The 26,670-nt window shown below is 42.8% G+C and overlaps 1 protein-coding gene across 1 annotated transcript in view; it reads right to left on the reverse strand.

Annotated features, from left to right (window-relative positions):
• B3GAT2 (beta-1,3-glucuronyltransferase 2) overlaps positions 1-25,262 on the reverse strand; it is an 86,963-nt gene extending 61,701 nt beyond the window's left edge. The window contains exon 1 of the mRNA XM_019664005.1: positions 23,813-25,262. Within this exon, the coding sequence (XP_019519550.1) occupies positions 23,813-24,433 (621 nt within the window). The 5' untranslated portion in view covers positions 24,434-25,262. The remainder of the gene's footprint in view (positions 1-23,812) is intronic.
• Positions 25,263-26,670: the final 1,408 nt, after the last annotated feature.

The raw sequence follows: 26,670 nt of genomic DNA on the forward strand, positions 1-26,670 counted from the left end.
TTAAAATGCTCTATCGAGGTATCACTGGCTGCAGAAAGGAGTTAGCAATCCCTGAGACTGTTATATCCTGTGAGAGGACCGCTTGCAGGGCCGACCCTGGGCTGACATCTGAAAGCCTGGCTTTTGAAATACCTCCCTACACTGATAATGTTATTTTGCCTGCTTGGGGTACTAAACACCTGCTTTCCTTTGGAAAATCTGAAATATTGGTGGGCACAGGAGTGCATATGTGACCAGCCTCCAGTACAAATCCTGACTCTTACATGTGTTTCCCTGGGCATAAACATTGCACACTCATGGTTATGTTTTCGCTGCTGCAGGGAAGGTGCGCTCTTGTATGACCCATCATTTCGTCAGGGACGAAACAACGAAAGCCTGCACATGGATTCCTCCATCCTCTTTCTGATGCCTTTTCCCCTCCCTGATCCAGCTATGTATCCTTACGGTGTCACTATAATAAATCTTTGCCACAAGTACAGCAGGTCCTCAAAGAACGTCATTTTGTTCAACTTGGTTTTGTCATAACATAGATGATATTCTGTAAGAACTTAACTTTTGTTTATATCAATTAGCCTATGGTAAAATTAGTTTCATTATACATTGTTTCGCTTAAAGTCACAGAGCCTATCGACAATGTTAAATAAGGACTTACTGCATAACTATAAGGCTAAGTGCTATGAATCCTAGTAAATCACCTAACATGGGTGGTTTTGGGGACCCCTGAAAGAATAAAACACATTTTTTAAAGTGTAAAATTTGATACATTTGGACATATGTATATAGCCATGAAACCATCATCACAAGGAAGGTAATAAACATATCCATCACCCTCCAGCTCCTACGTGTGCTCTTTTTAAAAATCCATCTCTCTCACCCCTTCTCCACATTGTCTGCCCACAGGCAACCACTTATGTCCTTTCTATTACTATACATTAGTTTGCATTTCATAGAATTTTATATGAATGAAATCATACAGTGCATACTCTTTTTTTTTAATTGGGGAATTGAGGGAGGGGAACACTGTTGGGGAATTGGGGAGGGGACCAGCCAACTTGTTGTTCTTCAGTCTTCGTTGTGGAGGGTGCTAGTCGCCATCTGGCTGCCCATGGGCAGCTCGTGGCCTCTAAGCTCAAGGTGCTGTGTTCAATTTTAGTTGTGGGTGGGCGTAGCCACCATCCCATGCAGGAGTTGAGCCAGCAGCCCTGTTGTTAAGAGCACAGGCTCTATCCACTGAGCCATCTGGGTGGCAGCTCAGCTCAAGGTGCCAAGTTCAGTATTAGTTGCGGGTGGGCATTGCCCACCATCGAACAGGCAGTCTTGTTGTTAGGAGCACGTGCTCTCACCAGCTGAGCCATCCTGTTTCAGCGGCAGCTCAGCTCAGGAGCAGCGTCACTGGCCCGTGTGGGAATCAAACCTGCGGCCCTGTTGCTCAGAGCTCGTGCTCTTAAGCCAACTCTTAACCAACTGAGCCACTTGGTCGACGCTGTATACTCTTTTTTTTTTTTTGTCTTCTTTACTCAGTAAAACTATATGGAGATTTATCCTTGTAATGTGTATCCATAGTTAATTTCTTTATATTGCTTAACAGTATACTATTGTATGGATGTGTCGCAGTTTTTGTTGTTGTTTGTTGGTTTGTTTATAACTATTCTGTTGAAGGACATTTTAAAATTTTATTTGCCTGTTGGTGAACATTTCAGTTGTTTCAAGCTTTTGGCTATTACATATAAAGCTGCTATGATATTTCTGGACAAGCCTATGTGGACTTTTTTTGGATAAATACCGAAGAGTGGAATGGCTGGTTCATATGGTAGGTACACACTTAACTTTTCAAGAAACTGCCAAAATATTTTCCAAAGTTCTTGCACCATTTTACATTCCCACCAGCAGTGTATGCGAATTCCAGTTACTCCACATCCTCACCAATACTTAGTATGATCAGTGATTAATTTTAGCCATTCTGATAGGTTGAGTGTTATTTCCATATTCTGAATTCAAATCCTTTCTCAGATACATGATTTATAAATATTTTCTCTCCATCTGTGGCTCATCTTTTCATTCTCATAATTGTGTCTTTTGAAGAACAGAAGATTTTAATATTGAGGAAGTTTAATTCATTAACTTTTTCTTTCATGGATCATGCTTTTGGTGTTAAATGTATCTTTGTCTAACCTAAGTCACTGGGGTTTTCTCCCCCTTTCTAGAAGTATTATAGTTTTAGGTTTTACATTTAGATTACGATCTATTTTTAGTTAATTTGTGTATATGGTATGAGGGACTGACTGGAGATTTTTTTCTGTGTCTGTGGATATCCCATTGTCCCAACTATATCTAATTATTCCAAATAGCTTAACTGCTTTTGCACCTTTGTAAAAAATCAGTTGCCATATATGTGTGAGTTTATTTCTGAACACTCTCCTCTGATTCATTGGTCTATTTGGTGATCTTGCTGCTAATATCACACTGTCTTGAGTTACTATGGATTTATAATAACTCTTGAAATCAGGTAGTGTTAGTCCTCCAACTTTGTTCTTTATCAAAGTTGTCTGACTGTTCTAACTCCTTTTCATTTCCATATGAGTTTCAGAGTCAATTTGTCTATTCAAGCATATCAATATGGTTAAAATTGATATCATAACATTGGGTCTTCTAACTGATGAACATGATATATCTCTCCATTTATTTACATCTTTAATTTCTCTCTGTAATATTTTAGTGATTTAATTCTTGAATCAAGAGTAAACAGTTAATGCTTTTATGTCCTAGGTCTTCTCCATAGGTGGAAAAAAAATCCAGAAAATTTACTAAAATTTTCACAAATATACAGCCCTCTCCCCATTTCACTTTACCTTCAGACTCCTGTTTCCTCCCACACTGTAGAAAATAAAAATATCTGAATTATTTTGTCTTATATATCAAACATGCCAAAAATATTGAGAAACCAAGTTAAATCTAATACACATGTCTTTCTTAAATTAACAGAATGGCCTTATAACTATAAGGAGCTAAAAAGAGAACTGTGTTCTTTTTTGCCATTTCTTTAATGCCTATGACTTTTCAGCTCCAAAACTGCTTTTGCCCAGAGAACTAAATTTTCAAATCTGAGTAAAGCTGGTAAGCAGACCCCATCTCAGGCTCGTGTGTCCTCTTGCGAAGGCATAGGTTGTGTCCTGCATCATCCAGTAGGTGCCAAAAAAGTCTTGACAAGTGTGGAAGCACCGGGTAGTAATTGAAATGTGGGCCACATGTAACAACCAATCCCGATGTGCCTTTGCTGTGCAAGGGACAAACTTACAAACAGGGAAGAGGGCAGACAATAAAACAGCATAAGGCAAAAATGTGTTTAAAATATGAAAAGAGAAGTTACCATTAAAAGAAATAATAAACTGTAACTGAAGGACCACTCCTAAGGACACAATTGAATGTGGCCAACCAAGTTTTGTGGCAGGCCTTTCCTTTAAGCCAGGCCATGACAGATATGTGGGATTTTGCCCATAGACTATGCAGCGGTTCTCAACCTTCCTAATGCCGTGGCCCCTTAATACAGTTCCTCATGTTGTGGTGACCCCCAACCATAAAATTATTTTCGTTGCTACTCTATCACTGTAATTTTGCTACTGTTATGAATCGTAATGTAAGTATCTTTTTGTTTTCCGATGGTCTTAGGTGACCCCTGCGAAAGGGTCGTTCGACCCCTCAAAGGGGTCGCGACCCACAGGTTGAGAACCGCTGGACTACAGGATGACCAAGAGTTCTAGGTAACGAGATGAATCAAAGATGCAAAACTTCACATTTCTGTACCAGTTTCACGCTAGAAAACATAGGTTTTGCTTAGCACACTCCACATTTCTTGAGAGGATCTCAGAGCTAACATTTGTTCATGCTTTATTTTTTTCAGAGGGTGGGGTGTTAAAGGTGAAGCAATGGCTATTTGAATGCAGGTAATGTGGCAGGATTCCGTTTCCAGTATGCTAGATTTAAAAAAAAAATGTCATTTAAACAGTTTAAAACTTTTTGGAAAGATCCAGATGCCCTTGCCATGTGTACGCTGTTATGAGATTGAGTGCAGAATGCTTCATCACAGAGTCAGACATACAGCCTCTCAGAACAGGACCACTGGACTATATAGAGTGCGCCCGACATTTCAAAGGAAAATAGCACAGCTATTTACAGAACTTCTTCATTTCACCCCTGGGATCTATCCTTTGTTGTGTGTCCTTTTCATTAAATCTACGGTCTTTAAGGATTCCTCAGCAGCCATGTTCTTTTCTGACAGGGGTGAAAAACGTAACAAAGATTGTTACTATTAAAAGTAAAGCCCTTTCATATAACTAAAATATCCTCAGTATTTAAAAGCTTTGTTACTTTCTTAACAAGAAAGAATAGTTACATAAAAGGCACAACTTCAGATACCTGGTGTGAGCTCGCAAGCTAACACCAAGGAAGGAAGTCCTGGATATTAAGACAGAGAAGAAGCAATTCACGTATTTGTAAGAGTTACAATATTACAAACAGGTTGGTCCCCCAAGGCATTCTCTTCCTATTTAGCCCACTCCAGAATGATACTCCCTCCCGCCAGCACCCCCATTTAAATGGACAAGGCTCGCATGTCAATAGTAGCCAGCCAAACTGAGTTCAGGCACAGTAATTTGCACAGACCCAATGCCTACAGAGGACACAAAATACACATTTGGTACATCTCCACATTCCTCCGGGCTAAGTGCCATTTAAACTATCCCAGGGCAAGTGCAGCTTGTTTATCTTCATCATCTCCGGGAAAGGAGGGAGGCAGGTAACTGCTTTGCACACCAGTTCCTGGTGACCCCTACCAACCACCAGCTCCTGTTTCTTTAGCCAACTTTTTTTTCCCCCTGCAGCTTTAAGCTGCATCCTTTTGGTCCCTCCTTGGGAAATGGCTAACAGCCAGCTCCAAGGACTGGAACACTTCAGAAGATCACACATGTACGTGCTCATAAAGCTGCTAGCATAAAACCAAAAATGTTAAACAAATGCCTTTAGCTTCTTTTAAGCATACCATTGGTGAAATCTTGTTTTATTTTTTCCAAAGGGAAATGAATAAAGTTCTTGATTTTCTGAAATTTAAAATTGCTGTCGGCAACCTCAAGGAGGAGAATTACAATAACACTATGCTCTGTGTCCTGCCTTTTAAACTATTAATTTCAGAGGAATAAAGAAAGCCCACCCCAAATCAAACAGGTATCCAATGAAAAGACACAAAGGAAAGAGCAGTGCAAATACAGAAGTGATGACCTAGAGCCGAGAATCCTTTCCAATTTCTTTGTCTAGAAACAACTGATATTTTCCAACACAGAAAGCACATGCATATTATAATCCAACACACCACACATTTTTTTGGAGCATGTCTGAAAATTAATGTCATGTCTACTCTTCCTCTGTCCTGCATCTGCCCCCAAATGACTTCACCTATTCCCTTCAGCTAATTGTTACTTGGCTTGATTCTATTCATTCCACATAGCGTCCTTCACATAACTTTGTATTATTTTGCCTATTTTGACTTCCATATACCACCATCCACAGCATGAACTTTTGAGGTGCATAAGCTAATTACTTAAAAAGGTTAAGAGTTCTAGAAAGTAGAAATGTTCCTAATGTTATACACTCAACCGTTCTCCTCTTCGGTTGGGTAGAAGATCAAGTAGAATATTCCTGCCAGTCCTGCTGTATTTTGTCACTAAATATCTATCAAGGACCAAATGTGTGTTCAGTGCTGTGCTGGTCCAGCAAGGCAGACATGTCCCTGCCTATGAAGCCAACCTTCTGGGAAAGAAAAAGCAATGACACAACTAAATGCCAAATTAGCTACTTAAGTTCTATGTTGATAAGGGCTTTAAGGGACATAAACGGTGTTATGAGAACATGTTGCACAGAATGTGACCCCATCTGGGACCTGTTGAGGCTTCCTCGAGGATATCAACATAAGCTAAGCCTAAAGCATGAGGAATATTAACCAGTGTGGACAGGAAGACCAAAAACCTCCCAGAAAGAAAGAAACCCAAGTGCTACAGGCCCTTGACAGAAGCATTCCACTGCATTCAATAATAATAATAATAATAATAATAATAATAATAACAACAACAACAATAATAATAAAGGTCCATTCAGATGGTGGATGTTGGGAGCCAGGTTTCTCACTGTTGGAGTGAGAACTTACAGATACGCAAGAGAGAGAAGGCTAGAATGGAACAGAGTTGGAAACATCAGTATGAACTCATGGTTAGCTTAATCTCTATTTCTAGATATGCGTATATACATGGGTTAGTATACACACATATTTCCTTACTGTGTCAGCTGAGGGCCTAGAACCAATGACACTCCAGGAGCAAAACCCCACTGAGCACCCAGATCTTGGTTTCTAACACCATGCAGTAATAAAAGAACCAGATACTGGAAGTAGCTAATTCTAGGACTGGGAGAGAAAATAAACAAGATGATCCTGGGGGATCTATAGAGCTAAACATAAGGACGTACACACACACACACACACACACACACACACACACACACACACACCTGCACACTGATGTAGAAGGCCCACGGGAGTTGGCTGAAAGAGCTCCAAATGGCCAAAGTTGGAACAATTGGAGCAATTCATAAAGTAGTTTTAGATTACAACTTAAAATATAAAATAAGTACTAAATACTAACACCACCTAAAATATATGAATTGAATAAAGTATATAGTATTGAATAAACAAATGAGAAATAGACAAATCTCCCATGCAGAAGAATTCCAAATAATTTATGTAGATAACCCTTCCCCACCCAAGAATGTGGAGGATAAATCGCCCCTCTTTAGCTAAGGTGTTTTTCTGACTTATTTTGCTTAGTGTGATAATCTAAAGATCCATCTACGTTGTCAAAAATGGCAGTATTTCATCTTTTCTTATGGTTGAGTAATATTCCATTATATATATGTACCACATCATCTTTATCTAATCACCTACTGAAGGACACTTTGGTTGTTTCCATGTCTTGGCCACTGTGAATAATGCTGCAATGAACATAGGGTACATATACCTTTATGGATAAATGTTTTCAGACTTTTTGGGTATATACCCAGGAGAGGAATTGCTGGGTCACATGGTAATTCTCTTAATTTTTTGAGGAACCTCCATACTGTTTTCCATAGTGGCTGTACGGATTTACATTCCCACCAACAGTGTATGAGGGTTCCTTTATCTCCACATCCTTCCTAACACTTGTTATCATTTGTCTTGTTGATGGTGGCCAACAGGTGCGAGGTGGTATTTTATTGTGGTTTTGATTTGCATTTTCCCTAATAACTAGTGAAGTTGAGCATTCTTTCATATATCTGTTGGCCGTTTGTATGTCTTCTTAGGAGAAGTGTCTATTCAGGTCCTCTGCCCATTTTTTTTTTAAAGATTTTTATTGGGGAACTGGGGGATGGGAACAGTGCTGGGGAATTGGGGGAAGGGGAACAGACAAGTTGCTGTCATTTTTTTTGTTCTTCAGTCTAGTTGTGGAGGACGTTGCTTCACTGGCCCAAGTTGGCACCATCATTGCACTCTTCCTGGGTGAGGCAGATCAGTCGCCGGCCTCTGGATGGCTGCTCATGGCGGCCGCCCAGCCGCTCACACTGGCTACACAAGGCAGCCCATGGCAACCCACTGCCACAGGGGCTGCAGCCTCCGCCATCGCCGGCGACTCATGCCAGCCCAGCTCCAGGTTGAGCTGTTGTTCAGCATCTTAGCTGTAGAGGGCAGTGTCACTGGCCCTCATATGTGGGATCTGAACCGGAGCCCTCTGGCGTCCCAAGCCAGTTCTTAACCATCGTGCCACTTGCCCGGCCCCTCTGCCCATTTTTTAATTGGATTGTTTTTTGTTGTTGAGTTGTATGAGTTCTTTATATATTTTGAATATTAGCACCTTTTTGGAGGTGTTGTTTGCAAATACCTTCTCCCGTTCTGTTAGTTGCCTCTTTGTTTTGTTGATCGTTTCTTCTACTGTGCAGAAGGTTTTTAGTTTGATGTAGTCCCATTCATTTATTTTGCTTTTACTTCTCTTGCTTTTGAGGTCAAACTCATAAAATCCTCTCTGAATCCAAGGTCCATACGTTTAATACATATACTTTCTTCTATGCAATTTATTGTTTTGGGTCTTATATTTAGGTCTTTGATCCATTTTGAGTTAATATTGATATATGGTGATGGCAGTCTAGTTTCATTCTTTTTCACGTAGTTTTCCAGTTTTCCCAGCACCATTTATTGAAGAGGCTTTCTTTATTGTATGTTTTTGGCTCCTTTGTTGAAAATTATCTGCCAATATATATGTGGGTTTATTTCTGAGTTCTCATTTCTATTCCATTGGTCTGTCTGTTTTTCTGCCAATACCATGCTATTTTGATTATTTTCGCTTTGTAGTATAAATTGAACTGAGGGAGTGTGATACCTCCACCCTTGTTCTTTTTTCTTAGGATTCCTTTGTTTATTTGGGGGTCTTTTGTGATTCCATACAATCATGATGATTTTTTCTTCTATTTCTTGAAAAAATGCCATTGGGACTTTGATGGGAATTGCATTAAATCTGTATATTGCTTTGGGTAATATCACCATTTTAACTGTTGATTCTTCCAAAAATGTAACAGTCACAGACTAGGAGAAAATATCCCAATATATATATCTGACTGAAGACTCACATTTAGAATACATAGAATTCTTAAAGCTAAATAAAAAGCCCTAAAGCATGAGTAGCACTACTGTGGATAAAATGCGCTGAAGATTTGAATGGACATTTCCTCCAAGAAAAATGAATGACCCATTAGCACACGAAAAGATATTCTATATCATGAGTCATTAGAGAAATTAAAATGCACATTTAGATACTATTGGGTTGTCGGAAAAGTCATGACACATTTTTGCAATGAAAAACAGAAAAAACCCCATCGTGACTTTTCCAACAACCCAATATTAAACACTCACTAGAATGGTTAAAATTAAAAGGCTGACAATACCAAGTGTTGGTGAAGATGTGGAGCAACAGGGTCTCTTGCATGTCCTTGGCTGGAGTATAAAAGGGTACAACCATTTCAGGAAACAATTTGAACTTTCTTATAAAGTTAAAAAAATACACTTAACATATGACCCAGCAATTCCTTGTATGCAGTTTCATTGTTCGTGGTTTCAGTTACCCATAGTCAACCACAGTCCGAAAATATTACGTGGAAAATTCCAGAGATAAACAATGCATACGTTTTAAATTGCACGCCATTCTGAGTAGGGTGATGAAATCTCCCACATTCCCACTCCATCCCACCTGGGATGGGAATCCACTCTTTGTCCAGAGTCCCCACGCTGTATATGCTACCAGCCTGATAGTCACTTTAGTAGCTGTCTCAGTTCTCAAACTGACTGTCCTGTGTTGCTGTGCTTGTGTTCAAGTAAACTTATTTTACTTAATAGTGGCTCCAAAGCACAAGAGTAGTGATGCTGGCAATTCGAATGTGCCAAAGAGAAGCCATGAAGTTCTTGCTTTAAGTGAAAAGGTGAAAGTTTAGTGCTATCTGTGGTTTCAGGCATCTGCTAGGGTTCCCTCTCAGATAAGAGAGGACTACTCTATTCATTTCCCATCCTTCTCAGAGAGAATAGTGGAGGAAAGTAGTCTTGAAAACACTTTCTTAAAATATGTTGTTTTTTAATTATCCAGTTTCAGCATTAAATATAATATTTAAGGACATTAAAGATATCATACCTGACACACCACACACTCCACACACACACACACACACACACACACACACACACCATTCTCTTAAAACAGCTTTGAGAAAGGTACACAATCCTACTTCTTTCCCAGGCAATGAGATGTAACCTCTCTTTTCATAGAAATGTAATATAATAAAATATTCTTCGCTTTCTTACTCTACAACCCTGTCCCTTGTTCCCTATAAGATCCTTATACCTCTGGGTTTCTTTCCCAGTATTTAATTAACATGTAATATTACTCCAAAAACGATTTAAGGCAATTTACAGAGATACATCAATAAAAAAAATTGAACAGAGGTGACTGATAATTAATTGCTTTCCTATATACATCAGCAAATATCATGGAAAACAGCATTGCCAAAGCAGGAGCAAACATGAAATGCTAGACAAACTTATGAGCATAGTGCAGGAACCCTATGAAGAAAATCACAAACTTTACTAAGAATCAGAAATGATATGAATGAGTCCAGCAACTGGCTATGGCAGATACTGTTGGCTGCCCACTCATCATCTACTCTCTCCTCTTCCTGACTGGCTGAGACTCAGCTGTTTAGTTCAGATGGTGGCCAGGCTTCTCCAACCCCACCCCTCATGACTGAGGAAAGTGTGACCCTCTTTCAACGCCAGGATAAATCCTGACTTGTCAGTGATTAGTTTAAATGTTGGCAGTTCTGGTCATCAGAGAATGTGTGCTGGGATGCTTCTGGGAAAGGTCCCCCACTCCTAAGGGATTCCTGAGGTCCCTTTCCACCATAGCACATAGCCATGTCTGGGTGTGATGGTTGGAACTGCAGCAGCCATTTCATAAGCAGGAGGAGAACAGTGGAGGACAAAGCTGACATTCTGAGGATGGCAGCACAGAGAAGGATGGAAAGATTCCAGGCCCTTGATGACACAATCGAGATGCTAAGTCGGCCAGCCCTCAGACCTGTTCTACATCTGGACTTCCTCTTATGGGAATATGGCTCCTTGATCACCACTGTTTTTACCTCTTCCTAGTCTCACAGGCAGACTCCTTGTCTCAGCATCACTTGCAGTTAGGATGGAGTCATATGACTGTTTTGGGTTGTGTCACACAGCCAAAGTCTTTTAAGTCAGTTCCAAGTCTGATCTTGGAGCTGACCAATGGAAACAACCTGTACAATCACCAGCCCTCTTCCCTTACTGAAGTGACCTTATAAGCCATGCGTTGCAAATAGTGTAGTGACAAGATAGAAGTACTGTGATGTCCAATTCCACTCAGGAGAGTCACCAACCCCCAGCAAAATCTGCAGGACTAATCAATAAGCTTTTAGTGCACCCAGCTTCTCAGATGTCAGGATTTACCTGCTACAGTGGCCAGTATTAATTAGTCTGCTAGTAAAGCGAGATTACACACACACACACACACACACACACACACACACACCCATATTGTTTAAGTCAATTTTTATTGTTTAAGTCGGGGCCATAATGTATAGCTAAAAGCTTCCTGTTCGTTACACTTGCCATTTTCTTGGGCCAGAAGTCTCAAAAATGCATACGATTCTTCACATATATGCCCAAAGTGAAGTTCCAGGACAACAGATCCCTGGGACATAGTTTTTCTGGGCTGTTAGTTTGGTTCAGTTTAAAAAGCTTTAATTGCTGAACCAAGGGAAAGGGTGCTATGATTTTACAAAGATAAACCTAAGGCATCTACCAAAGATGCAGCCTGAATAGAGGAGGACCAGGAGCACAGGAACATCTTCTCGGGGGCTTAGTCTTGGGAGTTGGAGGTACTGGTCATCTCTGTGCAAGATTCACATTTACTTGTACCAAATTCACAAGAAAGTGGGAACTTTCCATCTTAGAAGTGTCTTTGACTAAATAGTTGCTTTGAGCAGCAGAACTGGAATTTTAATTGTTTTTTCACGAATAAGTAAAACACTTGAATGCTTTGGTGATTAATACAGCAAAGTACCTCATGACAAATTCTAATTTCCCAAATAAATACAGCATATATGAGAATTCCAGTTTGAAAAAAAAAGTTTCTCAGTTAGAATCAGTGGATTAGAGAGGCACACAACAATAAAAACACATCTTTAAACACAGTACAGTGCTGGGGAAAACTAGATATCCATATGTAACAGATACTATGAAATACTATGTACAAAAATTAAGTGAAAATGGATCAATTTTAATTAACTAAACATAAAAACTAAAATTAAGCAACTATCAGTTGAAAATACAGGGGAAAAAGTTCATGACATTGAATTTGGCAATGATTTACTGGCTATAACACCAAAAGCACAGGCAACAAAAGAAAAAATAGATAAACTGAAGTTCATTAAAATTTAAAACTTTAGGGCATCCAACAACACTGTCAACAGAATAAAAAGGCAACACTCAGAATGGGAGAACATATTTGCAAATCACATATCTGATACAGGATTAATAGCCAGAATGTATAAAGAACTCCTAAAACTCAACAAAAAACAAACATCCTTATTCAAAAATGGGCAAAGGACATGAATAGACATTTCTCCAAAAAATATATACAAATGATCAATGAGGACATGAAAAGATGCTCAACATTACTAATCATCAGAGAAACGTAAATCAAAACCACAATGAGCTATCATTTCATATCCATTAGGGATAGCTATCACCCCAAACAAAAACAAACACAGAAAATAAGTGTTGGCTAGGATATGGAGCAATTGAAACCCTTGTGCTCTGTTGGTGAGATTGTAAAATAGTACAGCCACTGTGGAACATAGCATGGTAGCTCCTCAAAATATTAAACAGAATTGCCATATGATTCAGCAATTCCATTTCTGTATATATACACATAAAAGAATTGAAAGCAGAAATTTGAACATATATTTGTACACCTATGTTCATAGCAGCCTTATTCACAATAGCCAAAAGGTGGAAACCCAAGTATCCATTGGTGGTTGAACGGATAAACAAAATGTGGTCTATACATACAATGGAATAGTATTCAGCCTTAAAAAGGGATGAAATTTGATACATACTACAATGCGGATGAATCTTGAAGACTAAGTAAAATAAGCCAGACACAAAAGGGCAAATACTGTATGATTCTGCCTTATATGAAGTAGCTAGAAAAGTTCAATTCATAGAGGCAGAAAGATTATAAATTACAAGGGGGGCTGGAGGAGTAATAATTAGGGTTATTGTTTAATGGGTACAGAGTTTCAGTTTGGGATATGAAAAAGTTCTGGAGAGGGATAGGGGGCAATGGTTGAACAACAAAATGAATGTACTTAATGCCACTGAACTGCACACTTAAAAATGGTTAAAACAGTCAACGAAAAAAATAACAGGAATACTCAATTTTTGTTTCTCCCCCACTACCTTTCACATGTAGGGAAAAGAGACAACCAGAAACAGAGACTAGGCTTTTACAATCAACTGATTTTCAGAGGAAACACTGTGTTGCTATAAAAACCCAAATCACTGCCCATAGAAACCACAAGCATTGTCAACCCAACTTCTTAACGTTTTTGTTTTTTAAATCCTTAAACAAAGGGAAAAAGCAAGACCAGGAAAGGTAAAAAATCACGAACCTGTCTTTTCAGTATGCACAGTAGGAATCGAAGGTAACAGGTAAACAGTTAAATATAATCATGAAAGAAAAATGAAAATAACGGTTAGGGTTTGCGCCTTCCCCTCACCCCACCCCACCCCACCCCGGGGGGCAAAAAGCTGTGGTGGCTGCGTGTAACAGAGCTTTTCTGCAAAGCAAGGCTGCTGCTCCCCTGAGGGAAGCGACTTCCCAAGGATGTCGCTAGCACTTTCGCCAGTGTGAACAGATATAGCTGAGGAACTTTCCAAAGTTACAAAAATATCCCCAAATTGTCATTTGACCTTAAAAATTACACTGACATTTTAATCTTGCAATCCTGAGTTTATTTAGATGATAAACAACACGTCCACACATGGACCATAATTAAATTCTCATTCCCACCGGCTGACAGAGCGGCATCTCAGGGCCACCAAGATGGGTAGGATTGGTGCGGCCATGGCAACCAGGTGGTTTGGTGACATCGTGCCTTCTGGGACCTGTCCACAGTGCCTGTGGGCACTGGCTTCTGAGAGAAGCCACATATTCAAATAGGGAAGTTGGCCTATTCCCCCGCTTTATGTGTATATCACCTCATTTCTCACAAGCACCATATATATTTGTGTCAGGCTCTGTGATGAAGCGAGGATCAGGGCTTTTCCTTATTTATAAAATAGACATTGTAGTTTCTACCTCAGAGACATCATGATAGTTAAACAGCACTATGCACCTCTAAATGCCTAGGGTGAGGCCTAGCAAATAAAAATAAAAATAAAAATAAAAAGTTTGTTTCACTGAGGTCATGAGGCACCGGTGAGGGCTTTTGGCTCAACCAGGCCTGAGTGCTCCTTCGACCGAAACAGCAGTTCTCAGACTGAGGGTGCAGGTCGCTGAGTGCATACAAAGACTTTCCGTGGAACATGTGCGCACAGACAGCATTACAGGCATAGGTTCTCAGACCCTCAGCAATCCCACATGCGCTTTCCCAGAACTGGCCTCTTCGAAAGGGGCCTTCCCTCCGCCATCTCCCATCACAGAAGGGCAAAGTCCAATCCATCCTGATCATATTAAATGTACTGTCCCACCATGGTCAGACCTCTAAGGCACCAAACAAAGGTAATTAGGAATATTACTGTCTTTATTAAGAAAGTTAATGTCTCTAATGAATGGTTAATAAATCCTTTTGGAAGACAGGAGGTTTCTACAATAATTATTTGCATTCAACAAAACTGAAGAAGAACTAATGCCATCAATTGATCATTAAAATAGTTTTTGCTGAGAGATCAACATACGAGTAGGATTTTTGGCTTAAGAGTTTAAGAGTTCAAAAATTGAAGAACATTGCTATAAGAAAATGTTTTCCATCTTATTTACTTCTTTATGTGAGAAAGGTTAACCTAATGGGAACATAAATTATACTAAACCCTATCTCTTTCTAGCAATAATATTAATGAATACTGAGTATATATCAACAAAATGCTCCATCCACTTCATTAAGAAATCAATTTCCAATATATGTAGCTTTTATGCTTAATAATTAATTATCCAACTTCGTAACACTGATGTTGTTTTGATTACTTATTAACTGTTGTTAATTGTAATGTTAACTAAATCCTAAAGAGTTTTTAAGATAGAAGCTTATAGCCACAGGAATTTTTGAAAAATTTAAATTGTGTACATTCATTTTTGTTGTTGTTGTTGTTACTGAAGATATACATGATAGGAAGATCAGTAAATGACCTTGAACCTCAAACTATTATGCTAGGATAAAATTCTGAGGGAGAATAGAGATAGAAAAAAGAACAATATAAAATTTCCAAATTATTGAAAAATGTATCTATTAAATGAATGATGGTAGATATAAAACTATTGTAGTATTTATAATATCAACTGGGTATATTTAAGTTTCATTTACAAATGTCAATATTTATAATATACTGGAAATCACATGCTTTGCAACAATTTAAAATGGTTTCTTAAATGTAGACATCAATTTGAAAATATCCCACAGAGTGTGTAATTGTACTAAATTCTCTTAGGAGTTATGTGAACACAAAACGTTGAGCCCCACTTCACCAGACCACAATTCCTGCCAGAGACGGACCTGGAGTCTCTGAAGAGACGTCACAGGGTCTGTGAAGAAAGAGTGGCGAGTACCCATTGCATTCACAGGCAAGGGGGCAACCAGGGGACCCTGTGGGCGCACATAACCCACTCTAACTGCTGCATCTTCCCCATTCGGGTAGGAAATAAGCCTTAAAATGTTTTTATGAAAATTTAAGCCATGTTTGAAAAATGAGAATCAAGGTGAGGGCAGACGACCCACTGAGTGCCAGTAAGCTGAAGGCCAGCTCAGTGTCCCAGTTAAGGATGGACAATGGGGCTGGGCACAAGGTAAGGCTGTCAGGTTGAATCTCTGCTGCCTCCTCCGATAGGTGCTGGATAGAGAAATACCGCTAAACCGTCCCAACCCTAGCAAATAACCTTAAACATTAAACTATTGCTTCTAATGACATGCTTTAAACATCCACTCATTTCATTCCTATTAAGTTGCCCTCTCCTTTGTAGGATACTATCTCTTTGATTCATTCATTCATGCCAGAAATAATCTATTGTGTAATATGCCCTAGGTCCCTGCTAGGTGACGGGACTACAACAGTAACTAAAAATCACACCCAGGGCCTGCAGGGAGTTTAGTGTCCTGCTCCGAGCTACCTGCAAGCCAATTTGCTAGTTTTCACTAATTAGCCTCAGACCTTAACCCACAGGAGAACACCCTTCTACCTCCTCTGAACCTTAAATGTCTTTTAGATGCTTTTATTCTCTCAATCTCACTTCCTTCTAGGACTCTTCGTAGACAAGCCCTATTTAACTTTTGCCCCTCTAATCACTGTAGTCACCCAATGATGTAATTAAGATACCCAATTTATGCAGTTCCATTGGGTACAGACTAATTTGGGAAAGCCAAGCACCTCTACCTCCTGTACCCCCACCCAGACCTTCAGAAACACAGCCCAAATTTCAGGAACAGAGTATTTAGAGGCATCTAACCAGCTGAGACAGTGCAGCTATCTGGTATACCCCCCCAACTGGGGCAGTATCACACTTTGACATGCAGGAGATGGAGAAGTGGCTGCCTGCTTCTCCACCTCATCCTCTGATCATCGAAGGCCCCTGCAAACAAGGACACCTGTCAGTTCTCAAGATATTCACACATCCGCTTTTCTCAGATTCCTAGATATGGCTCTCTCCACCTGCAGAGCTCCGGATGCTGGCTAGACCCAGTTTCTCAGGAGCAGGTGCCGTGTCTGGGCAGCAACGTGGCCTGTGGCCTAGCCTACACTGATTGTTACAAAGCAGTCAGGGTCTGGGGATCCAGAGCTTCCTATTGTCACAGGAGAATGAGAAACAGGTGGTTAGGGTGCTGTGTGCTGCCCAGGAGCAGTGCCAAGAGGGCTGCCAGGTCACAGCCAACATCTTCACTGGGAAGACTTCTGCCACTGCTCCATTGCTATGTAGGGCCTGTGGGTCCCTTCCCACCCCTGGACTGTCCCTAGCTCTCATCCTTGCTTTCCCTGGAGAGTCCCATGAGGCAGAGTGACTCTACAATCTCCCCTGAGGACAGGGAGGGGCTTGGAGGGGTCAGAGCTTAGAGAGGCTCCCCGGCAGCACTGGAGAGCTGTTGGCCCTATTTCTCTGCGGGTCCAACTGTGGCCTTTCTCCCTTCCTCTATTACACCCTGAATAAACCACCTCTGCTCCATGTGTGCCCAACTACTCATTCCCGTCCAAAAAAAAAAAAAAAGAACAAAACAAAACAAAAAACTTACAGGTCTATCAGGTGCCTCTGCTTTACACCTGCAGCCCCCCCCCCCACTTCTCTCCACAGGCACTGATCTTAGCGTGTGTATTTAGTCAGATGCTCAGTCTGTGAGAGCTGGGATGCTGTGTTCACAGCTGTATTACCCCCTACCATTATTAAGCACAGTGCTTAAAAAAGCACAGTAAGTGCTCAATTAACATTTGTTAAGTGGAGGAGGAGGCAAACTGGTTAGTGATATTCAAATACCTTCCGGATGTGGTCATGTTTAAGCTCAGGTAGGTAGAAGGAATCTTCCAGAATGACACACTATTACTGCTAAGATTATAATTATCTTATATACCTGAAATCCTGATTAATGAAGAATGGTCAACATTTAGCACACTCAGCTTTCATTAGAAATGTAATTTTTATAATTTATGATATAATCTATACCTGATTTTCAGGTTGAAGGTACAACAGTCTTCGACTCTGCATGTAACATACACACTGTTTAACGTTCTCTTTCCACCGATAAAGGAGGACAGATGAGGGGAGAAAATGACTTAGTTATTTTGGAAAAAAAGCCCAAATAATCTGATTTGTAGTAGAGAACATGGTCACCTGCCTCCGTATAGCCAACTCCAAGCTTTTCCTAGCATGCAAAAAGACTCAGCCAATGATGTATTCAGTTTGTTTTTAAATCCAGGGAAACGTCTGATCCCAGAAGAAATCAGATGAGAAAATTAACGACCCTCCTACCAACATGTGAGTAGTTCCGTGACTCTAGCAGTCTAGGCCCTCGGCAGCCAGCACAGCCGGCAGAAAGGCGACGAGAGGCTCCGGGGGTCCTTGGGGCACCTGTGTGTGTTCCAGGGAGGCGGCTGCCTCTGGGGGAGGAGCAACCAGCAGGCGTGTCACCCACACTAGCTTTAGCTCACAGTGGTCCAGGTGCCCAGCTCTGCTCCTCTGTCCCCATGGTAACCTTGAAACAATTCAGTATGGTCCCCCACTTCCATTCTACCCTGAAAATTATTCTTCCATTCAGTTCTGTCTGCCCTGGCAAGATACATGCCCAGTTATTGCTGTATACATATCAACAGAGGGGAAAAAAAAGTAATTTTAGTGTTTTATCTTCTTGCAGAAATGATCGATTCTTACTTGTTCACAAGAATATATAATTTAAAAATATATAAGACTACGGTGTATGTACTAAGTTGGCAGTTTTCACATGACTTGAAAAAATACTGTAAATATAAAATGAGTGAGATGGTAAGGGAGGAGATAACATTTTCATAAGAACAAGTGATATCAGGAGAAAAAGGTCATAAGAGAAAATTAGAAATTGATATAGTCAAGAACAGACCTGAGTTGAAGTATGACAGAAGATGATGGTTAGCAATGTCGGAAGCCTCCTGCTGATCAAATGCTCTACTTATCACAGTGAGATATCTCCATCTGACCATACATGTTAGATAAGATGAGCTGTGGGCTGTAGAACCAGGGCTCTTGGGCTCAAAATCCTGTCTCTGAACAGCTGCATGACCTTTTCAAGTGACTTCCCAGTACTTCTGTTCAAGCATAAAAAGGGGTACTGATTATACTAACTATGTTAGATTCAGGCTGCACCTTAAAAAAATCCCTGTATTCACCAAAAAACTGTGTTCATGACTAAATATCAGCATTATGATGGGGGCGGGGGAGTGGGGAAATGGGCACGGTACTAATAATACCTACCCCAGGGGCTGCTGTAAGGATCAAATAAGTTAATACATGTAAAACTCGAAGGGGGGGGTTCCTGCCCAATAGTAAATTCTCAACTGATGTCAGCTATATTTTGCTTGTATCCATGGTAAAGGATATTTTTAACATTTACTTAAGGTTGTACACAAAAATTACCAGGTAGGAACAATGGATTATATTAGTTTATTTATGTGAATTGTAAACTATTCTAAACCTACCTACCTCTCTGTCTATGGACTGGTATAACAATTTTATTTGTGTTTAGGGCAGCGAATTTGAGAACCATGCAAAACTTAAATTTCATACTTCAACAGTACTGCAAATCGAATATACAATAATGTGCTATCTTAACTTATGCAGACTGAGCAAATATTCCATCAAGTCCAAAAGGTTTGAATAGACATATCTGAACATTACTGAATTCTGTACCACCTGGAATTGTTAATAAATAAGACTCTTCATTTTGGTTCTTCTATTTTGCTTTTGTAGCATGCCTTAAAAGCTATTACTACTCCATTAACTGTTCACACAAGAGAAAAATTACCAGCTTGTAACTTAGAGTCAAATGGAGTAGACAGAAGAAAATGGAGTCACATACTATAGTTTCCAAGACCTTCGATGGAGCAGACAACAGTCTAAATGTTTAAAAGACACACATTCATTGCACCAAACAATAATATGGACATGTCTTCATGTCTATTCATGAGAAAGTATAGTCAGTGAAAAGTAGGATGGAAGAGGAAAAATGATGAGAAAAGACAACAGGAAGAGGCAGAAGGCAGAATGTCTTTTAAACCCAAATTGTTATTTCTGCTCCACTAAAATATCGAAATCCAAATGAAAACTGCTGGTCTCCAAAGAAAACTCTGTCAAAAAGTAGCCATAACTCAAGTACTATACACCTAAGGAGAGTCAAGAAAATCTGTCGATTTAACGTTGATAGTCTAAGAAAATTGGCTATAGTTATAAGAACATCTTTTTACAAAATTCTCACATTTTATCAGACCTATGGCATGAGTGTTAATATGCTTTTAGACAGGGAGAAATAAAACACAAGGGCACATTTTAGGTAAAACAATCTTTTTGCGCTACACCTAGGAGACTCTTCTGGGTTTCTTCACTTTGCAAAGACAATTACCCTACACTAAGTAACTGTATCAAGAGTAAAAGGAAAGGCAGATCTCTTTTCTCCTTTCAGGAAACACATACACCATTTATTATTGGGGGGAGTGCTTAACATTGTGAATTTGAATGTCCTTCAGATTATAGCTCCAATAAGCTGCATGTAAAGGGAGGAGCTTATAAATGCTCAGGAAAGGGGCAAGACGGAATTAAACCTCTGCCCTCTCCACCTGCCTAGCGTTCAAATAGCTTAACAGCACCCAAGAAAAAAACCCAAACAATGGGCCTCTTTAGTTCACTGCCTGTTATAAACACCTTCAAGCTGCAGTCTCCTTCACTGAGTCCTTTCCTGAGCTCCTTAAGTGTTTCAGAGTCGGCCTGTCTTCCAGCCTTACCTCATTAAAGCTCAATTTTTTAAAGTTTTTGTTCTTGCTTGGAAAGTGCTACCTTTTATTTATTTATTTATTTATTTATTTATTTATTTATTTTATTTTTTATGATTTGCAAAGGTGAAAGCAACTTCACCTGAAAAGCATCAGCTTTTAACTCAGGAAAGTTTGGAAAGTTTTCCAGTAAGGAACAGAAATCTGATCACAGCGTTATTGAAAATATGACTGGATATAGAGTCATGTTTCTCTGGAGTTGTTGCTTTTATTAAAGCAGTTTAAATCCTTTGCAAATAAGCTGTTCTGGACAGCTAGACCGATAGGGTACACAGGCAGGAGGGAGTAGCTGTTATTCTGAGTGCAAAACCACATCAGTGCCACATGAAGAGCAGTAGTTGATGACCTACTGGAAACCCGAGAACCCCGACCGCCTCCTTCTCCAATGGCCAGGCCGTTTCTGTAGCTACAACTCACACTGAGCCTCGCTGGCACACGGATTTGCCTGTTAGGTAGGATTGTTCAGTTCAAACATTTCTTTCCTGGCTGCACAGCTCAGTTGAAAAGGGAGGCTGAAAATGAGTTAGCTGTATGGGAGAAGCAAGCCCTAAGCCAGTTACCACGGAGGAATAATTGAACGTGGATTGCCTGTTGCGCCTTTAATTTAATTTGGAGACCTTTCATCTTTTACTTTCCTTCATTTGCAGCCAATGCTTAGTGAGCTAATTTGTACCTGGTTCATTTTCCTCCTTTTATCTTATCTACGTTAACATCAACCATGGAAATTAGAAACACTATGAATAAAAGATGAAGCCTGACTTGGGACCTTCTTTCCTTAAGTACTGTGAATTACTTAAAAACTAATTTGCGTGTGTGCACATATAAAGGACTGAGATATATGCCTTTGCCCTGCAGCATGCCTGATCAGCATCTTCCCTTCCCCCAAAAGCTTCAGTTTTCAGATGTTTTATTTGGTTCCACTTTTTTCTCTGAGAGGGCAATGCCGAGACTGTAATCCACATGGAATCATTAATCCTAAAACTGGTGTAGGGTAGGCCGCCCCATTAATGCACAAAAGTTAAGATGCATAAACTCCAGTAATCTGGCTTTTTAGAGAGTTCAATACTATTTGCCATGAGAGAAAAAGAATGTGTTGTAAACAGGAAATCTGAGTGTATCAACATATATGCATGGCAAACAGATGACTACTCTGTTCAAAAACTGTGTGTGCGAAGGGGGAGGGATGGCAGTGGAGAAAGGGACGACTCATAAAATTCTGCATAAAATTACTGCCGGGGAGGAACTTCTAGAAGCTATAGAATTTAAATTCTAAGTGTATTATGCATATTGTGCTTTAAAAAAATTCCTTCTGTTGTGTATTTTGTATACTTGGCACTTGTCCATAAAGAGTTGCACATGCTCTTAAGTTCATTCTGCTTATTTCATTACTTCCAACTGAACACAATTTTAGTGTCTTGCAAGTTTTGCATGCTTTTTCCTTTATAGTTTTCTCTGGACAATGCTATTTTTTTTTCTTCACCCTCTCCTTTCTCGTATTCTACCCCCCGCTTCTCCTGTGGACCAGTGAAAAAAACCTACAGGATTCTTCTCTTGCTGCTTAATATCCACCACCCAACAAGCCTTCCTTTCAGTTTGGTTAGCATTAAAGAGCCTTTTCTGAATCATTTCACTGTCTGTCGTGCCAACTCTTCCACTCATCTAACACTTCACACCAAAGGGCTGGAAGCTGGAAATAAAATGAAAATCACTTCCCCTTCACAGCTGCTAAAAGGTTAATTAATAATGATGTGCCTTGGTTTACATTCGCAAGACTACATATTTTCACAGGTAAGGCAACTTCCAAGTTGTAGGGGGAAAGGAAAGAGTTTGGATATACTGACATGTAAACGTCTTTGCTTCAGAATACAAACCATGTCTTTTTAGGGAGAGTATGCAAGCGGAATCAAAATAAAAGCCCAACTTAAAAAAAATCAGATATCTCTCATCTTGGTTATAATAAAGACTATACCATACCATGTCAAGCTTATTTATTTCTTCTGGAGAAACATACAGAAAGCGCTAACATCAGGCTTGAAAGGATGGAGAAGATGGAGAGCAATTACTGGTCCTTTTAGTCATGAAGAAGGAGAGGATGAATAGAAATGAAGGTGGTAATTGCCCTTAAGAAATTGATTTTTTAAAGCCACATAGGCAGCAAAATGAAACTGGAAGGGTACAGAGTAGCTTCGTTCTCAGATTAAGAAAGCCAAACAGGTATTAGGATGAAAGTGTGGGGCATATGTGATTACTAGGCACACTGATTGTCCAGTTTACTTTGGGGGTAGGGGGAACTTTGGAATCTCAGGGGTAGGATGTATAGGAATTTGGGGTAGAGGAAGGCAACAGTCCCAGGGGATGTCAAACAATCCGAGATTTTTTTCAGCTATTATTGTGTATAAGGAAGAAGAAAACTGACAAAAACCGTGTAACTCAGTCGCATTTGCAACACACACACACACACACACACACACACACACACACAGAGCAAAATATCAGCCTCAAGAAATACCACCTGTCCTAAACCCCAGCCCGCTGGCCCGGGGTCACGTGAGGCCTTCCAAGGGAAAAGAGAGCCGTCTCAGCAGCAGCGGGCCAGGCTGCCCTCAGGACCTCACTTGAGCACCAGAATGAGAGGCCGGGCTAACTCACCTAAGAGAGGCCTTAGAGAAAGGTCGAGTAAAGGAACGGGGCAGTCAGTGCAGCTGATACTAAGGTTGCAAAACGACATAACCACCGGGCAGAATAGTTTCAAATCATTTGCCAGAGGGTTTCCTTGAAAAAAAAAAAGGCAGTCTGCAGAGTTGGAAATGGCCGTTTGTGGGGTGCAGGAAGAGACAAAGGGAAGAACCCCTAGAAAGCACTATTTTCACTAATAATCGTTTCTGTGCCGGTGGGCTGTGCCAGAGAAATCTGTCTCTGGGCTGATTTTTAATCACTACTCCACGTTCCTCCCCATAGGGTTCCAGGCTCCAAATCACACCTGTGTGGGTTATACACCAAGCCGCCACCCACTGCGCAGGGTCCCTCCCCAGATCTCCTCCTCTGGAAGCTGGCCTCCCCGACCGCCCTTCTCATCTGGGCTCCATCCTCAGGCCAGCCAGAGCCTGTTCTTGGAAATCACTCCCGCGCCCCACACCTGTGCAACTCCGTTGGCCCAAACTCGGGGCCAGGTGGACAGCAAAGCTCCTGGCCACACTCTTTTCCCCCTGAATCACAACGGTCCTCACCCCCTCTCCACCCCTTTGGCCAGCGGAGGCTGCCGGCGAGGAGCGCTCCATCTGGAGTCCCGAAACGGCTCAGAGAAAAGTAAGAACTTCAAAGTGCAGCCGCAGCCCAGGCTGCCTCGAGGGCCCCTCCCGCCCTGGCCCCCAGCTAGGGCGGGCAGGCTGCTACCTCCTGGAAGAGCTCCAGACTGTAGGTGTTGTCATCGTCCGCGAAGAAGAGCACGCCAGGCTGCGCTCGCTGGTGCTGGTGCCTCTGGCGCAGCCAGGCGAGGCCGGCGTTGCGCTGCTCGGTGGCGCGCGGCAGCCCCGGCCTCTTGTAGCGCCGCGGCGTGGGCACGTGCAGGTGCGTGCTGGGCAGGCCAGCCCGAGCCAGAAAGCGGCTCACCAGCTCGCTGCGCGCCGCCGCGTCCTCCACCAGGATCCAGTGCAGCTGCGCCACCTGGCGGAAGGTGTTGGCCAGGCGGGTCAGCTCGGCTTTCTGCACCGGGCGGCTGTAGGTAGGTGTGATGGCATAGATGGTGGGCAGAGGCGACTCCGGCTCCGGCTGCGGCTGCGGCTGCGACCGCGGCCGCGACTCGTTGCGCTTCTTTAATCCGCGCCCGGGGCCGCTGTCGGGGCCACCCCTGCGGAGCGGGTGTCGGGTGCCACTGCGGCCCACCGCATAGGGAGAGAAGTAGGGGCGCGGGGTGAGAGGGGGCGCCGGCCTGCGCGTGTCCACGTCGAGCATGATGATAACGATTAGAATCCAGGGCAGGAGGATGAAGAAGCGGCTGAACAGCACGGACTTCATGGTGTGCTCTTCCTCGGCCTCTCGGATGCCCCTAAGAGGGGCCAGTCGAGGGACCCCAGGGCGCAGTTTGGACGACGGCAGCTCCGGCACTCAGGAAGCCGCGGCCGGCGCGCTTTTCATAGAGTCTGGGGGCGCTGCGGGTACCGGGAGCCGCGGGGCTCAGTGCCCTGGGGTGGGGGATCGGCACAGGTGCCAAGGAGCTAGGGCTACGGGGAGTGCAGGCGGGTGGGCAGGCGCTGCCCCCTATTCCGGGTGAATCGGCTGGAAGCGGGACTGGTCCAGGCGCGCGCTGCTGGCCCCGGAGTTATGCGGAGCGCCGGGAAGGCGGTGATCCCTGCCGCGCTCTTTCTAAAGAGTGGGAGCTGGGAGCCGGACCCCGGGGCGCCTCACCGTTCCTGCCCCGCGGCGCTGCGGGCAAAGGGACTCCAACCGAGGATTCCCCACCACCACCACCACCCAGTGCGCTCTCTGGGGCACCTTCGAGGGATGGAGGCAGGCGCTGAGGGCTTCCCTTCGTCACATCCCAGCCAGGGCGGCAAGAACCGGGAGGGGACGCCGGGGATGCAGTACCCCAGCTCCGTTCGCGCGCTGCCGCTGAAGCCTGCACTTCATTCAGCCCCTCGCTCTTCTTTTCTCAGAACCTCTCCAGGCTCCGGCAGCAAGATCCCAAAGCTAAGAAAGAAAGAAAAAGAGAGGGGGCGGGGGCGCTGCGGACTCTGGCGTCCTCCCAGTCCTCCTGTGGGAAGACAGCAGCGCTGCTACTGGCGGAGAGGGGCTGCGAGAGGGAAGTGGGGAGGGGTCCGGCGCTCCGCCGGGTCTGGCGCTGACGGCCCCGCGAGCTAGCTCTGGAGGCGGCTGCTGCACCGCGAGAGGAGGAGCCGGAGGAGGGTCCCCGAGGGGCGCACGACCTCCAGGAGGGGGCGGATGCTCGTTCGCTGATCTCCGCGCGCTCCTAGCTTTCTGAAATACTGCAAGGTCTTTGGAGATGAGCCAGGACAAACCCACTGACGTGCGAAGAACTCGGGAGACTTAGGGTGGGGAGTGAAAAGAGAGGTTGGAGAGGGCAAAGGATGGCCTCTGGCTTCTAGCAGCGGGGTTGGTGTGCTGGGGGTGTGCCGAACAGCCGCAACAAAAAGCGCTTTCACTGAAAGGCAGAAATCAATAGAAGCCCTGGGAGACCGAGGGGAGGAGGGCGCACATAGGTGTTTAGCATGTGAGATAGCCCGTAAGAATCAATCCGAAGGGTTGCTGTCTGACTGCAGTGAGATCACTGGGGGGAAATTCCTAAAACTCCACTTGAATATGCTTAACTTATTTTTCTTCGGTAATCTGGAGTCACAGTTCCTCGAAGTTCGCTGCCATTGGAATTATTCTGTTTGATCCTCCCGAAGAGCCTTTGAAGAAGGCCTGGGAAGTAGAACCACTTCATTTTCTGGATGGGGAAGCTGAGGCTCAAAGTTTAAAGTGATTTTTCCGAGGTCAGTGACAAGTGGCCAAGTGGAAATGGAACGTGGGTCCCCCAAGTCCAGCCAGTGGCTTCCCGAGGGCGCGCGGCCTGCAGAAGCCACACCCGACACAGCCCGACTGGGCGGGGCTGGTCCTCGTAGATGTAAACACCGTGAAATTAAAATCAAAGGGAGCTTACGATACGGTGTAGAACTATGGACAGTGTCTGGAAGACAACGAACGAGTCAACAGCTGGCGCTTAGTTGGACTTTTTCTATCTAGCGGACCTATGATGAGTCCCTGGCTGTCTTTAATGTCCTGGGAAGAAAGAAGAGGGGCCACGCTTCATGGTCACATTCCAGGAAGATGCTTGCAAAGCAGCAGGGAAGCCTTTTTACTCCCCCTCCCCCACCAGCCTATGCTAATTTCTGAGTCCATCTTCCCTCGGTTGTCTGTCTTCCTCTGTCTTGTTCGCAAATAAATCCTTCTGATTGTTCTTCTGAGGGCGCGATGGAGAGAGCTCCTGGACGATGCCCTTCCAGTCTTCCTCACGCTCCTCTTTTTCTCAGCCCTACCCTTGCAGCTCCCACCCATCATCAGGTGCTGGTGCTTCTGTAAGTTTCCTAACTTCCCCCTCGCAGTCTCTAACCTGAGTGTGACATGGGCAGGTTTAACACGCTCCCCCGGGCCCCGCCCCCGCAAGGACAAGCCTTTTGTCCTGACATCCCTGTATCACCCACAGTTCTTACTCTAAACTCGGCGGATTAGTGACTCCTAAACATAGGAAACAA

This window comes from Hipposideros armiger, unplaced genomic scaffold, assembly GCF_001890085.2.
Source record: "Hipposideros armiger isolate ML-2016 unplaced genomic scaffold, ASM189008v1 scaffold_413, whole genome shotgun sequence".
In the NCBI taxonomy this organism is placed as follows: Eukaryota; Metazoa; Chordata; class Mammalia; order Chiroptera; family Hipposideridae; genus Hipposideros; species Hipposideros armiger.